Source organism: Rattus norvegicus, chromosome 5 (genome assembly GCF_021556685.1).
Source record: "Rattus norvegicus strain SHRSP/BbbUtx chromosome 5, alternate assembly SHRSP_T2T, whole genome shotgun sequence".
Lineage (NCBI taxonomy): Eukaryota > Metazoa > Chordata > Mammalia > Rodentia > Muridae > Rattus > Rattus norvegicus.
The window spans coordinates 154,496,939-154,512,002 of record NC_141538.1 but is presented as its reverse complement, the minus strand read 5'-3'; the positions used below and the strand labels follow the sequence as shown (position 1 = coordinate 154,512,002).

The following is a 15,064-nucleotide window of genomic DNA, read 5'->3' as shown; positions in this document are numbered from 1 at the left end:
ACTGTAGTTACTTCTGTCCAAGCCCAGCAGCCCAGATCCTTCCCCTGCCCATCTCAGGACAAAGGGCAGGGCTGGGCAGATCAGCCTTGTTTTCTTGGTCTCCTGAGCCAGGCAAAGGCAGAAAGTCAAAGTCATTGTTGGGAAAAGGCATAGCCAAGAGAGACCAGGGCAATGCCCAGAGCAGAGCAGCCGGTTTTCGGGAACCGGTGGGAAGGAGGTGGAGACCTGGCTTTCGTCCCGGTTTTTGTTTTTTTAGTCTTTTTTTTTTTTTCTTTTTCTTTTTTTCGGAGCTGGGGACCGAACCCAGGGCCTTGTACTTCCTAGTCAAGCGCTCTACCACTGAGCTAAATCCCCAACCCCCCGTTATTGTTTTAATGTCATCTGTACAATCCGAGTATGAAAATAGTCAGACGGTGATGGCGCATGCCTTTAGTCCCAGCACCTGGAAGGCAGAGGCAGCAGATCTCCAAGTTCAAGGCCAGCTCAGAGAGTGAGTTCCAAAATAGCCAGGGCTACACGGAGAAGTCTTGTCTTGAAAAAAACAAAACAACAACAAAAAAGAATATGTAGGGGGTGGTGGTGGTGGTTAAGAGCACTGACTGCTCTTCCAGAGGTCCTGAGTTCAATTCCCAGCAACCACATGGTGGCTCACAACCATCTGTAATGGGATCCGATGCCCTCTTCTGGTGTGTCTGAAGACAGTGACAGTGTCACACACACACACACACACACACACACACACACATATTAAATACATCATATATATTATACATATTATGTATATGTAATTTTTTTAAAAAGAATAAGCCACAAAGAAGTGCGGACCTAAGCTATGAGTTCGAAACTGCTCTTCAGAACTTCCGTAGTATGAACCTGTGAATCTGAGAGGCTGCTTGAAGACAGCGGCTTCTCTCCGATTCATTCTGCATATATCATAGGGGTAGATCAGGAGGAGCAGTCCTCGGACTCTGGGGACCCGTCAGAGGTCACACCTAAGTCTCACCCCACACCATGTCAGGTCAGGGTCACTCCACAGAGCACAGACCTTTGAGGGACACAGAACATACAAACCCCGTGTTCATCCTCCCCGCCACTAGGATAAAAAGCTAAGCAGCTCGCTGTAGCTTCAGTTCCTCTCATAGCAGACCAGGAAGGAAGCAAATGAGGAAAAAAGACAGAAGGGGATTAGGCACTGGGTCACCCACTTTGTTTCAAACTGGGCTTAGAAGCCACTGGGTGTTCTGGAGAAATTGGGGATGACATCCTGAGACCCCAAAACTCTGGGTTCCTGAATTGACAGAAAATGGTAAGAATGCATTTACTGAAAGACTGGGAAGTGCAAAATGTGTTGAGTTACGGCTGGCGAACAGGGGTTAACACAGACTTCCAGCGGATATGCTGGGGGACTAAGGGGGGCTTCAGCCAGGAGACAGAAACAGGCTGGTTGGCTGCCTAATGTTTGGTGCCTGGCCTCCCAGGCAGACCCAGTCAAACATCTCATGGGACACTGAGAATCCTTTCTCCTGGAGCTTCCCCATCACCACCCTCCTTCCACTCTCCAACTTAGACATGCAAACCTCTGTCTCGGGTGAGAGAATGCAACACATCCATCCAGCAACTATTTTCCCCACAAACCACACTTTCTATCATAGTAGAATGTCACTACAGGAAGTCACCTCCATGATCTCCACAGGGCGATGAAAATCAGGAGGCGAGGGGTGGTGGTGTACACCTTTAGTCCCAGTACTGAGAGAGGGGGTAGGCAAAGAATCTCTGAGTCCGAGGCCATCCTGGTCTGCACAGAGAGAGTTCCAGGACAGCCAGGGCTACACAGAGAAACCCTGTCTCAGAAGACCAATACCCACTCCCCCAAAGGTGAAAAAGAATCAGGAGGTGAAATAGGCTGAGTTCACAGAAGGTAGCGTTCACAAGAAGCATAAATACACAGAACGGACAGGCGTGTCGACGTGCCCCTTCGACACCAGCACCTGAGGCAGAGGATCTCTGTGAGTTTGAGACTAGCCTAGTCTACATAGAGAGAGTGGGTTCGGGCAAGCCATGGCTACATAGTGAGATTCTATTTTTTAAAATGTACTTTTTTAATACATAAAACCATATACCAAGGCCTTCAGTCCAGCTCTGATACCTTGTCATCCCTAGCTTTAGTTTCCCTGAATAGACCATGAGAACACCCAACAGGCTCCGGAGGGGTGGCTGGGGGCATTAAGACAGTCAAGAAGTTAGCAAGCGCAAGGTCCTGGGTTCGGTCCCCAGCTCCGAAAAAAAAAAAAAAAAAAAAAAAAAAAAAAAAGACAGTCAAGAAATGTCCGTTGCCTGGCATGGTGCCTGCCTAATGGCATCAGAAAGTATAGTTCAGGAGCATCAGAGGGAGGGAGAGAGGGAGGGAGGGAGGGAGGGAGGGAGGGAGGGAGGGAGGGAGGGAGGGAGATGTAATGTGTGAAGCAGGCTGCACTCTGATCGTGCAGATCAGGGCAGGATTAGCTGCAGAAGCTTTGGTGGGTGACAGCGCCTCCCTGAGCTTCCGGTGCCTCCTCGCCTGCAAACAGATGAACCTGGGGAACCCACCGATGGGCAGGGCAAGACCCAAGAGCAACGTCGACTTCACTCAGCTCTGGTTCAAGGGCAGAGCAGGGAGCTGTCCCCAGAGCTGCACCCATACCTGACAACTAGACAGTTTAGGCACCCCCAGCCCCACGTGCTATGAGGATATGGTCTTCTATTTCTGAGGCCAGCTTGTCACAGTTGACTCCATAGTCCTTGAAATCATCTAAAAGAGGTCGGGACACAGACATTAGCCCTGCGCCTGACTTTGCCGTGGATACTTCTTGACAATGGGATTCCTGTCCCGGACTGGAGACTCTAAACAGACGGTGTCTCTCCCTCCCTCATCCCCAGCCCAAGCCCTCACCTTCCGCCTTCAGAGCGGCTGACAGCATCTCCACACACTTGTCCCGGACAGAGTCCCCGGTGAGATAGCAGGAGGCCAGGAGACAGACAGCGGGGGCGAATGTGGGAGTTGAGGGGCTGCTGGGGGTCTTGGGGGTTTCCACTTTAGATCTGCTGCTGTTGGATCTGAGGATGGCAAGCGGTAACAGACATGTTGACATCATCGAACGGAGAGCAGCATTCTAGATGTTTCCATGGGGGCGGGTGCTCTCCTCCAGCTCTCACAGCTCTGAGGCAAGTGCTACTTGTAATTCTCGATCATAAGATCATCTCATTAGAGCGCTTGCCTAGCAAGCGCAAGGCCCTGGGTTCGGTCCCCAGCTCCGAAAAAAAGAAAAGGGAAAAAAAAAGTTAAAAAAAAAAAAAAGATCATCTCATTTAATCCTCAGAATAATTCCAGGAGGCAGATACTATTATTTTTTTTCCTTAAAGAATGATTTATTTTTGGGCTGGAGAAATGGCTCAGTGGTTAAGAGCACCCAATGCTCTTCCAGAGGTCATGAGTTCAATTTCCCAGCAACCACATGGTGGCTCACAACCATCTGTAAAGAGATCCGATGCCCTCTTCTGGTGTATCTGAAGACAGCTACAGTGTACTTATATAGCATAAATGAATAAATCTTTAAAAAAATAAGAAAAAAGAATGATTATATATATATATACATATACATATATATGTATATGTATATATATATGTATGTGTATATATATATATGAGTTCACTGTAGCTACCTTCACACACACCAGAAGAGGACATTGGATCCCATTACAGATAGTTGTGAACCACCATGTGGTTGCTGGGACTTGAACTCAGGACCTCTGGAAGAGCAATCAGTGCTCTTAACCACTGAGCCATCTCCCCCCTCCCCCATATTATTCTTTTTTTTTTTTTTTTTTCTTTTTTTCGGAGCTGGGGACCGGCCAGGACCTTGCGCTTGCTAGGCAAGCGCTCTACTACTGAGCTAAATCCCCAACCCCCCCCCCATACTATTCTTATCCCACATGTGCAGTGCATCTTAGAAATAGATGCGTTGGGGTTGGGGATTTAGCTCAGCGGTAGAGCACTTGCCTAGCGAGCGCAAGGCCCTGGGTTTGGTCCCCAGCTCCGAAAAAAAAAAAAAAAAAAAAAGAAATGGATGCGTTTTGAAGACAAGCTTGAGGCCCAGTGTGGTGGAACATGCCTTTTGCCTTTTAATCCCAGCTCTTGGGAGGCAGAGGCAGGTGACTCTCTGTGAGTTCAAGGACAGCCTAGTCTACATAGTAAGCCACAGGCAGCCATGGCTATAGAGTAACACCCTATCTAAAAAAACAAAAAGAAAGAAAGAAATGAGTTAAAATATCCAAGCGTGACTCTGGTCCTCTGCTCCTCATGTGGAGCCTACAGGAACTCAAGCCCAAGCCTCTGAGCTTCTGGTACCCAGGCTCCCAGGCAAACAGTGCGCTCTACTCAGTTCAGGACAGGCAGCACTCAATGGATAGGCGCCAGCTTTTCTGTACTGGGCCTAGTTGCCCCTGTATACATAAGTTTATATCATCTATCCAGTATTTATAGGGTACTTCATACATTTATATATTATCTGCCTGTCTGTCCATTTGTCCATCCGCTCATCCATCATTTATCAGGTCCTTATTCTCCAAAAACTATGGCAAAAACAAGTAGCCAAGTGGGATTATCTCCCTCCCTCCTAGAGTTCACAGTCTATTGAGTACTCACAATCTATTAAGAGGCCTGGCTCCTACCAAGTACCAGAGTTGGGCCAAGCACTTCTTGAACATTTTCCTAGTTTAATCGTCATAGGAGTCCCTGGCGGTCAATACCCTTACCATCCGATGTGTATACAAAGAAACAAACTTGGAAAATCCCATCTCTGAGTTGTACCTGGAACGATTCACCAAGACTAGAGCCCAGGGCTGTGTGTCAGCATCTTCCCTGCCTCTGATCCCTTGCCTACAGTGACCCCATGTACTGCAGCAACTACATGGGGGAAAAAGATCTCATCGTCAAAGCTGTCCTCCAACAGGCCAAGGATAGCGTTGAACATCTCTGGTCCTCCTGCCTCTGCCTCCCAACTGCTAAGACTGTAGGAGTGCATCCCTGCCTGGTTTATGAAGTGCTGGGGTTTAAGCCTAGGCTTTGAGTGTATTCAGGTAATGACTGAACTACATCGCTAGCTGGTTGGTTGATTTTTGTGGTTGGTATTCGTGTGAGTGTGTGTGTGCATGCATGCAGTCAACCTCAGAGCCAGCCAGCTCATTGTTGGAGATACTCTGTCTTGCTAGAACCTTGTACACCATGGTTAGGCTAGGCTGGCCAGTCCAGGATCCCCAGGGATGCTCCTGCTTTGACCTCTCTGGGACTGGGATTTTAATATGCATGTGCACACACCACCATGCCCAACTTCTCCTGAGTGCTGTAGGCTGTACCCCTGTTTGCTGAGCTCTCTCTCAATCTGCGGGTTGTTTTTTATTTTGAGACAGGGTATCTCTGTGTAGCCTCAACTATCCTGGAACTCACTTTGTAGACCAGGTGGGCCTAGCACTCATGTATCTGCCTGCCTCTGCCTCCCTGGCGCTGGGATAAAAGGCACGCACCACTACACCCAAGGAGTTTGTCTGAGAATAGGACTGAGCTAGCATTTCCCAGAGTTTAAAACAGAGCTCCCGGTACCTGTCCCTTGTGCCTCCCCTCAAAGGTCACATCTTCAGGGAGGCAGTCTCTGCCCTGTTTTCCTACTGCATAGCACTTAGCCAAGTCTATAATTAACTCGCTCATGTGTTTATAAACATTGTCTGCTTCCCTCTTCAAATGACAGTCCACACAGAGACCGAGTGGCTCATTTACTCCCGTAACAGTACCCTTATTTAGCTTGCTAAATGGCTGCCGAATGCATGATAGAAGCTGATCGATCATAAAAGGCCGAAGAACCAGGGAGTGCAGACGGAGCTCACCTGGAGCGGGGCGGCCTGAAAAGCAGTATTCCTGTTCCCACCGGGGCTCACTCTCCCGTTCCCTCTATGTGTGGCCGGGAACATGAGGTTCAGGGCTCGCACCAAGGAAGCCCACAACACAGGGTTTTAGAGTTGGCAGTAATGACAGCTGTCGTGTTTGGAATGCTTACACTGAGTTTGGGGCTAAGCTCCAGAGCTGGGTGTGAGCTGGGTGTGGCCACACATGCCTGTGATTCTAGTGGTCAGGAGTCTGAGGCAGGAGGATCATGAGTTCCAGCCTGGGCTACAAAATAAGGGCTGGTCTCATTCATCCCCCAGTCCCTGAAGAATCCAGGTGTTGATGGCTCAGCTGATGAGGAGAGTTGTGAAGTGATGTGATTTCAATCTTAGAACCCACACAGAGGAAAGAGAAGAGCAGTTTCCCAAAGTTTCCTCTGACCTCTGTGTGTGTGCCCGATCTCTCTCTCTCTCTCTCTCTCTCTCTCTCTCTCTCTCTCACACACACGCACACACACACACACACACACACACACACACACACACACACACACACGTAATGAATACACACGCGCACAAATCTAGGCTTCCGAGGCAAACCCCAAAGCCTGGTATACCCACTTTGACCTTGGGTGGTTTCTTTACCCTCTGATACTTCACATGTAGAATAGGAATAACGTAGCACCCATCTTATGGGTCTGTTGGAACGACCAAAAGAACCTAAGAAGATTCCAGTAAAAAGTATCGGGCCACTTATCCCTGCACATGATCACACACCACCTTTGCAGTGTGTGGTTGAGAGCAATGCCCGGCTTTTCGTTTCACCATCCGATCCTCACCATGACCTTGGGAAGTCAAAATCACTTCCACCCCACAAGATCAATCCGGCGAGTCTCAGTGAGTGAAACTGAGTCGTCTAAGGTCATCCATCCAACGTCCAAAGAAGCTGAGTCAGACCGGAAAGGGCTGTCTGTCTTTCCAGTTCTTCCAGCACATTTCACTGTGTCTGGAAAAGAGTCCTCTTACCCGCAAGCCGCAGCTGATTGGAGCACTTTCCCCTCTGGACCCTGGCTCTGTGCCTTCCAGCTTGGCTAGGAGCAGGCTGCCTGGTGGCCTGGATTTTGTGACTGGGTTATGTTTCATCCAGTCACACTCATACCGTTAGGGACTGCCAAACTCCAGAAAGGGCATGTTAGCGAGGCTCGGGATTAGGTGCATGTTATGTGCGCCGTCCCTCTGCTCCCAAATGTGTCAGCCTTAGCCTCGATCTCAGCACTAGTGCCTGCTCTTAGAAATCCTTCCTGCTGCCTGGCAGAGGCACATGGGGCCCTGCTTGCTGTTCTTTTGCGCCACCTCGTGGACAGTTCAGTTACTGCAACTTACAGTTGCTGCCAAACCAAACTCTGGATTATAGGCAAGTGATCTGAATGCAACTTACCATGAAGCATTTTGTTTGCGCACGCACATCTGTCTGTCTGTCTGTGTCTGTGTGTCTGTTTTTCTGTGTATATATCTGTCTGTATCTGTGTCTTCTGTCTCTGTGTGCCTGTGTGTCTGTGGCTCTGTGTGTCTGTGTCCATCTGTCTCTACTTGTACGTGACCATTCCAGCTATAGTTCTCAGAACACCGCTCACTCCCGTTGCCACCCCTTTGCACTGCTTTCCCAGAATAACACCATCTGCTGAGGGATCAGGCCAACTCCTCTCAGACTCTCCTTCCTATAGAAGGCATTCTTGGATATTCTTCCTGTATTCCCATCCCATGGTGTAGCCACTCCAAGGAATCCAAGCTATGGATTCAGTGACCTCTGTCCTGAGACAGACCTTTCGATCTTTGCCTGGCCTTAGAGGCTGCACTCTGCTGGGTCACATTGTGTGTCCAGTTGTGTCTTAGAAAAATCTGCGGCCTAGAGAGATGGCTCACCGGTTAAGAGCACCGACTGCTCTTCCAGAGGTCCTGAGTTCAATTCCCAGCAACCACATGGTGGCTCACAAACATCTGTAATGGGATTTGATGCCCTCTTCTGCTGTGCCTGAAGACAGCTACTGTGTACTCATACATTAAATAAATGAATGACTTTTTTTAAAAAGAAAGATCTGCACACGTGGCCACTAGTTACAACTGGAAAAGTCATAGGAAGAAATATTAATACGTAGATGTCTGCTAATCACTGGAACACTGGGAGAGATAGGCTCAGCGATTGAGAGCGCTAACTGCTCTCCTCAGTGACCTTCCCAGCATGGCTTACAAAACACCTGTAACTCCAGGTCCCGGGCATGCAGTGTCCTTTCTGGCCTCTGACTTCCTGCCCATGTATGGTGCATACGAGCTCATGCCGGCAAACACCCACCACCACAAAACACATCAAACTGGCAGACTGTGGGTTAGAGAGAGGGCGGGGTGCTTGCCACCATACCCGACACCCCACGGTCCATCCCTGGAACCCACACAGTGAGAGAACCGACTCCTGTAAGCTGTCCTCTGGCCTCCCTGTGTATGGCCAAGGCATATAACCAATCAGATCAATGTGAGGATAGTTTTAATACTGAAAGACTGGGGTCAGAGGGATCATCACATGAGCCTGGTGCCCTAAGTTTGAACCTTAGAATCCACGTAAGGATAGAGAGAGAGAACCAGCTCCACGGAGTTGCCCTGTGACCTCATCATACATATGATGTACACACATGCGCACACACACACACACACACATACACACAAATGCATGCTTACACATATACATTCTCACACATACAAATAATAAATAAAGGCCTGGAACCCCCCTGGAGGATGGCAGCCAAGCATGCTGACACATCTGTACAGTTACTCAGAAAGCTAAGGCAGTGAGACTGCTTGAGCCCAGGAGCTTAGGGTCAGCCAGGGCCTTAACCATGAGATCCTGGTGCATACCCCCCTTACCTTTAAATACGTAGTGAAACCCTGCCTCACAAAGAACAACAAACCCGGAAGGACGCACTAGGTGTGCATTTTCACAAGGCAACCATTGGTTAGGGCTAGGTAGCGTTACCCCCTCAGGTAGGCAGGCTGTCTAGCTAGCCACACTCTCTGCACTAGTCTTCAAACTGGTGATCCAACTGCCTCTGCCTCTCGGGTTACCACAGCCAGCTCAGGAGACCACAACTGTTTCAGTCGAGATGTGGGCTCGCCCCCATCCAGTCTGCTGTGAGCTCTCTATATACTTAACGACGAGATGATGACCTTCAATTTCTGACCCTCCTGCCTGCATCTCCGAGAGTTCTCTCGATCACAGGCACGCCCGGTTTACGCAATGGTGGGGAATGAACTCCAGGACTCCGTGCCTTCGAGGCAAACAGTCTCATCCCAGCCTGAATTCTTAGCATTGCTTCTCCATGCAGTCTTCCACCCTGACAGCTCCAGCCACAGGGACTGTGGTGACCATTGTTGGTGCCCTGAATTGTCTCACAGGTCCCATACAAACATCCATAAATCCCATCCCAGAACAGATTTCTCAACGTGATCCTTTTCGTGATCCTTTTCCACCTCCATCAAAGTGATGCGAGCCACAGATTATCCCGACACCTCCTAACTGTTCTCTTTTTCTGCTCTGAGCCCTACAATCTGATGATGCAGGCAGCAGGACAAGCCTGATAACTCTGGTGAAGTAGTTCCCAAGCCAGTGGCTCCAGTTTCTAAAGGAGAGATCTGTGAGGGATAGGATTCACCCATGCATCGCCCCCCCATCCCCCCACCCCCGTCTGCTCCTGCTGACTCTGTCAGGCCTTTCGTACAGGAAGGGCTCTTGGCTAGGTATGACCCTAACATGGGCATAACCAGCTCCCTGACCTTACTATACAGCCTAGACTAGCCTTGAGTTTATAGCAATCCCCCGGTCTCCCAGATCCTGGCTTTGGTTGGTTTGTTTATCAAGACAGGGTTTCTCTGTACAGCCCTGGCTGTCCTTACTGAGCTCAACTTGACCTTGGGCTTGGCACTCGGTGTTGGAGTGACAGTGACTGGACGGCAGTCATGCCTGCAGGTCCTAGAATTTGAAGGTAAGGCACTGTAGGTTTCTTCTCCTACCTCAGGTTTACCCGGCAGAACAGAGAGCCCCGCCCCCATGCCTAAGGAAGAAGGCCCTTTGGTTACCTTTCCAGCGAAGGCCTTTTTGGAGAGGAGGTGGTGGATGACCTGGAGTCTACGGAGTCTCTCCTGAAAAACACAAAACCGGAGATGATGCCATCTTGTGGGCCAGCAGCCATACTGCTTTGCTGGGAGAGGAAACCCTGGAGCAAGGCTTGCAGGGCAGAGGATAAGGAAGCCTGCTGGGGTTGCAGCTGCCAGGGAAAGAGAGGCCCCAAGGTACCCACTAGTCCTTCTCGCCCACCCCTACCTGACAGAACAATACAAGGGAGGAGGCAGAGAGGTCTGCAGGAATGCTGCCTCAGTGCTACCCTGAACGCCTAATTACTGAGAACCATCAGCAGGCCCTCCTCCCTGCTGTCAAGGCGGGCTCTGGCCTGCGTTCTCATGTTGGTACATGAATCTGGAGCTGGAGAGACTGAGATGGCGTTCGGCCTCCCCTGCAGGCTACTTAGGAGGTTGGGGGAAGCGCACACAGGCTAGGAGAGTTGAGTTGAGTTGGCAAATGAGAACAGTAAGGACCGAGATCAGGTGTGGGCCTTGCCCAAAGTCTTATAAGAAACCAGTGTCCAGAAGGAAAGAATGGACGCAAAGGAAGAAAATCCACCCGATCCTATAGCCACCATGCTATTAGCGTGACAAGGTCAGAGGTTAAAAGAAAATCTTCAATTTCCAAAATGCACTGAGCAACTACTCCTGGTCTCTACTGCCTGGTCCTGTCTAAAAATTCTTTTTTTTAAAGATTTATTCATTTATTATATATAAGTACACTGTAGCTGTCTTCAGATATACCAGAAGAGAGCATCAGATCTCATTACAGACGGTTGTGAGCCACCATGTGGTTGCTGGGAATTGAACTCAGGACCTCTGGAAGAGTAGTCGGGTGCTCTTAACCACTGAGCCATCTCTCCAGCCCCTGTCTAAAATTTCTATTCGTAAGCTGTAGTTCCACAACTCACGTCTTCTAGAGTACTTTAGAACTTCCTGCCCTATGGCATCCATTATGCAACAGCCCTCCATGAAAATTGCGTAAAAAGCAGTGTGGCATGGGGAATGGGCTGGGCAAGACAGTGGTATAGGGGGCTTGCCTAGCATGTGTAAGGCCCTAGGACCCATCCCCAGCACTGTGAAGAGAGGTGACAAGGGACAGGAAGAGAGGAGGGGGGAGGCAGGGAGGAGAGGGGAGATGAGGGACAGAAAAGGGGAGGGGAGAAGGAGAGGGGAGGAGGAGAGATGCCAAGCCTGAACCCACATGGTAGGAGACAGACTTGATTCCTACAAGTTGTCCCCTAACCTCCACATACTCACGTGTGTAGGCACCTGCGCGTGCGCGCGCACACAAACACACACACACACACACACACACACACACACACACACATACACCATACACACACTTGTTTAAAGTTTGCGTATAGAGGCATTTAAAAGATTCTGAAGGTGTGTGTCTGCAGTGTGACAATATCTACCACAAACCTGATTACCAGGTGGCCAAACATAAAATTCCTCTTTTGAAATGGGGGCTCACTATGTCACTCAGGGCAGAACTCCAAATTCTCTCAAGCTATCCTCCTGCCTCGCCTTCTACCATGGCTTTATCTAGACATCCATGAAATCTTTACCATGGTAAACGTGGCATTTGTGTCCTATCCAAGACACACATGCCTTGGGGAGTACTTGGCTAGGGTGGACAAAGGGAGTGGGCACAGGGTTAAGACCACCACGTTCTGTTCCTCTCTGCAGAGGTACAGATCCAGCCTCATCCCCACATAGTAACTGTGGGATCTGGAAAGTCCTCGGCTTGCCGAATCAGTACGGATCAATCACTTCTCTTCCCAATGGACAAAGTCTAGGCCCGACCCTCCCTGCAGACCTGAAGAAGGTGGGATGTGAGCTGCGTTACCAGGCAACATCCCTGCCCGAGTCAATGGCTTGGTTCATAAAGTGTGTCTAGACAGGAAAGGCTGAGAGAAGTCTACAGGTGATCAGTGAGAGCCACAGCTTTCAAGACGTGGCTCTCATCAGTGGTGGCTGCTCCTGTTAGACATCAAGGCTTTGCTTATGGGACTGGTGCAATGCCGGGGAGATGGGGATCCTTCTGAGCAGGGGTCCTCTCCCATTTTGACCATCTTTCTTTATATCTGAGGGACCAGAGAACAGCTGCAGAGCCTCCTGGGAGAACCCCTCCTGGTTTTTGAGGCAGCGATCTTGCTATGTAGCCCAGGCTGGCCAAAAATCCATGATCTCCCTGTCCTCCTCTTGAGTGCGGTGTTTATAGCTGTGTGCGCTGCTGTGCCTGGCTCCTGTGAGTGTCTCAAAGCTGAGTAATTCCAGAGCTGCACGGCTGGCATGTTTCCCATCCCTTCACCGTTCTGGGGGAAGCTGGGGTCATACGAGTAGGTCAGATTGAGCCAAAAGACTGCAGGGTGAGCACCAGAGGAGACGCTAACATCTACCTCGAGGGCTGTCTTCAAGACATTCTCTAAACTGCTGCTGTGACAAGTGTGGGTCCCCTCCTCTCCAGCCCTAAAAAGAAGCACCTGGTTTTGGGCTCTCCTCCTTCTTTCTTCCTTGGTGGGGAAAGACCTGCTTCTGGTTTCCAGCCTGAAGAGCCGAGTCCTTTCTCCTTCTTCTTTGCTTTTTCTCTTGCTTCTCTCTCTCCTTTGGTGGTTCTGGGGGAATCTGAAAATGAAATTGTGGCATTGTATCCCCACTCAGCACCTTCACAGCCCAGACCTGTGTGACTTTGGTGTCTGGGGAAGAGAAAGGACCAGGACTGGGGGACGGCTGCATGCAGGCCCATCACACACATGCATGCACACATGTGGATGCATGTGCACACATGCACACACAAACGTACATGGGCACGCACACACATGTACATGCGTGCACACATGTACATACACAGGAATGCATGCATGCAGATGCATGATGTGGACATATGCACACACATGTGCATGCACACAGAGATATATATAGAGAGAGAACATGTATACCTCACATGGAACATAGCAGTACACCCATCTATGCAGAGTCAGGCAGTGTTCACATACATGCACCCAAACAGAAGCGTATTGACACATACACTAAGAGTTATATGTTACATATAGATCTTACATCTGTGCACACAGCACCGTGAACGCCATGATCCTGAGGTCACATGCTATTTAGTAAATAACTCAGTGACATAAGCTGAGAACCCACAACTAGCCAGGCATGACCTCTCCCATATGTGGGGAGGAAGCGCCATCTCCACTCGTTCTTGCCCCCTCTCACCCAGCAGCCGCTTCCAGTTTTTAATGAGGACTTTGGCCAAGGACACCACCTCCTTGTCTGAGCAGTGCTTGCGAACTCCATTGACAGCGACTCCGATCCTGGTGGTCTGTGAGGAAAGGAGGAAGGGAGCTGACCCAGAACCAGCCACTCTTACTGAAGGCAGCAGCCCGGCTCAGCCATCGCTTCCCTCCATCTAGACCTCTCCAGGGTCCTTGCTCTGACCCTCCAGAGATGACGTTACCTTGATCGTCTATCCTAGAACTACACTCTGACCACTACTCCCCTGCCTGAGACTCAAGCCTTCACTGATAGGCACTGTTGATGGAAAGCTGGGATGAGGTGTGTGATGGCTGTCGCTAGGACCCTGTACCATTCTCGGTCTACTAGATGCTTTGAGAAAAAGTCGAGACTTAGACCTACCTCTGGCTGCCACCTCTTAGATCTGCGCTTGTCCCTTTGGGACAGAAGTCTCTGGTAAAGTTTGGGGGTTTGTGGGAAATCCAAGGATTTGAAAGCAGGGGGACTCCTCCCTCTCCCTGGATCATGAGCCACTTGGGTCAAAGCCACTTGGGCTTTGGATAAAGATTCAAAGAAAGAATCTTCTCCCTAGATGCAAGGACCCTGACCCCTGAGCCTGGGAAAGAACCTACCCTCAAGAGACGCACCCTCAACTCCATGTCAGCACCTCACTGCCCCTCAGAAATCTCCATGGGGTCTTTCCCTCCCACAGAGCAACTGCCTCTGGAGCCCCTCCTCCCACCTGTAGCAACTGCCCCTGGAGCCCCTCCTCCCACCTGTAGCAGCTGGATGGAGCCCCTCCTCCCACCTGTAGCAGCTGGATGGAGCCCCTCCTCCCACCTGTAGCAGCTGGATGGAGCCCCTCCTCCCACCTGTAGCAGCTGGATGGAGCCCCTCCTCCCACCTGTAGCAACTGCCCCTGGAGCCACTCCTCCCACCTGTAGCAGCTGGATGGAGCCCCTCCTCCCACCTGTAGCAGCTGCCTCTGGAGCCCCTCCTCCCACCTGTAGCAGCTGGATGGACATCTGGCAACTGTTCAGTTTCTTCAGAAGGTCCAGGGCCCCTTCCTGTGGGAAGTCACAAGAAAAACACTGAGACACAGATGTTGCCCTGGGCCTCTGATGGCTGTAGGCTCCAGGGCAGACAGACAGATGTGTGGTCCAAGGACAGGTGTGGGCACACAGAACTAGAGAGAAGGGAAAGGCTCTGGCCCCAGACCAGTTGGCTAGCTGCACCTCCCACCACCTCCCCTCACTGAACACCAGCCTTTCTCCCTGCTTCAGTTTGCGCCCAGCCTGTCCCTGCCCAGCATGCGTCTGCCTCAGAATGGGGCGGTCTGAGCTTACTGCTGACCGTGAAGCCTCCATGCCTCCTCTTGTCTCTCTGTCATCTGTCCCTCTCCTGCCTCGATCGCCCAAGGGTAAGGACTAAAGGCTTTTTGCTTGTTTTGTTCAATGTGGGAGGATCTCACTATGTTGCCTAGGCTAGCTCAGAACTCAGACCCTCCTACTTCAATGTCCCAAGTGCTCGGCTACTGCACCGGGTTCTTTCCAGCGCTATTGAGTTATTACTGACACACAATAAGTCACCATATATATATCACCGTGGTGTAGTATGTGTTCACATGTGTGTGGTGGCCAGAGGTTGACATCTGTCCTTCTCCAGCACTCTCCACCTTATATATTGAGCAAGGTCTTTTCATTGATCGCAGAGCTGGTGAATCTGGGCAGTCTGAGCC

At 50.3% G+C, this 15,064-nt stretch overlaps 1 protein-coding gene across 3 annotated transcripts in view; it reads right to left on the bottom strand.

Moving 5' to 3' along the window:
* The window catches only part of Tcea3 (transcription elongation factor A3), a 32,553-nt gene that overhangs the window by 9,184 nt on the left and 8,305 nt on the right, over positions 1-15,064 (bottom strand). Inside the window, exons 2-7 of one of the 3 annotated variants that reach the window (NM_001015008.2) lie at positions 14,331-14,393; positions 13,309-13,414; positions 12,573-12,714; positions 10,039-10,101; positions 2,930-3,093; positions 2,732-2,788 (exon numbers count right to left, since the gene is read on the bottom strand). In NM_001015008.2, the coding sequence (NP_001015008.1) occupies positions 2,732-2,788; positions 2,930-3,093; positions 10,039-10,101; positions 12,573-12,714; positions 13,309-13,414; positions 14,331-14,393 (595 nt within the window). Of the gene's footprint in view, positions 1-2,731; positions 2,789-2,929; positions 3,094-6,939; positions 7,164-10,038; positions 10,102-12,572; positions 12,715-13,308; positions 13,415-14,330; positions 14,394-15,064 lie in introns of those variants that run through there. The other 2 variants (XM_087548406.1, XM_087548407.1) reach the window with 2 other exon arrangements.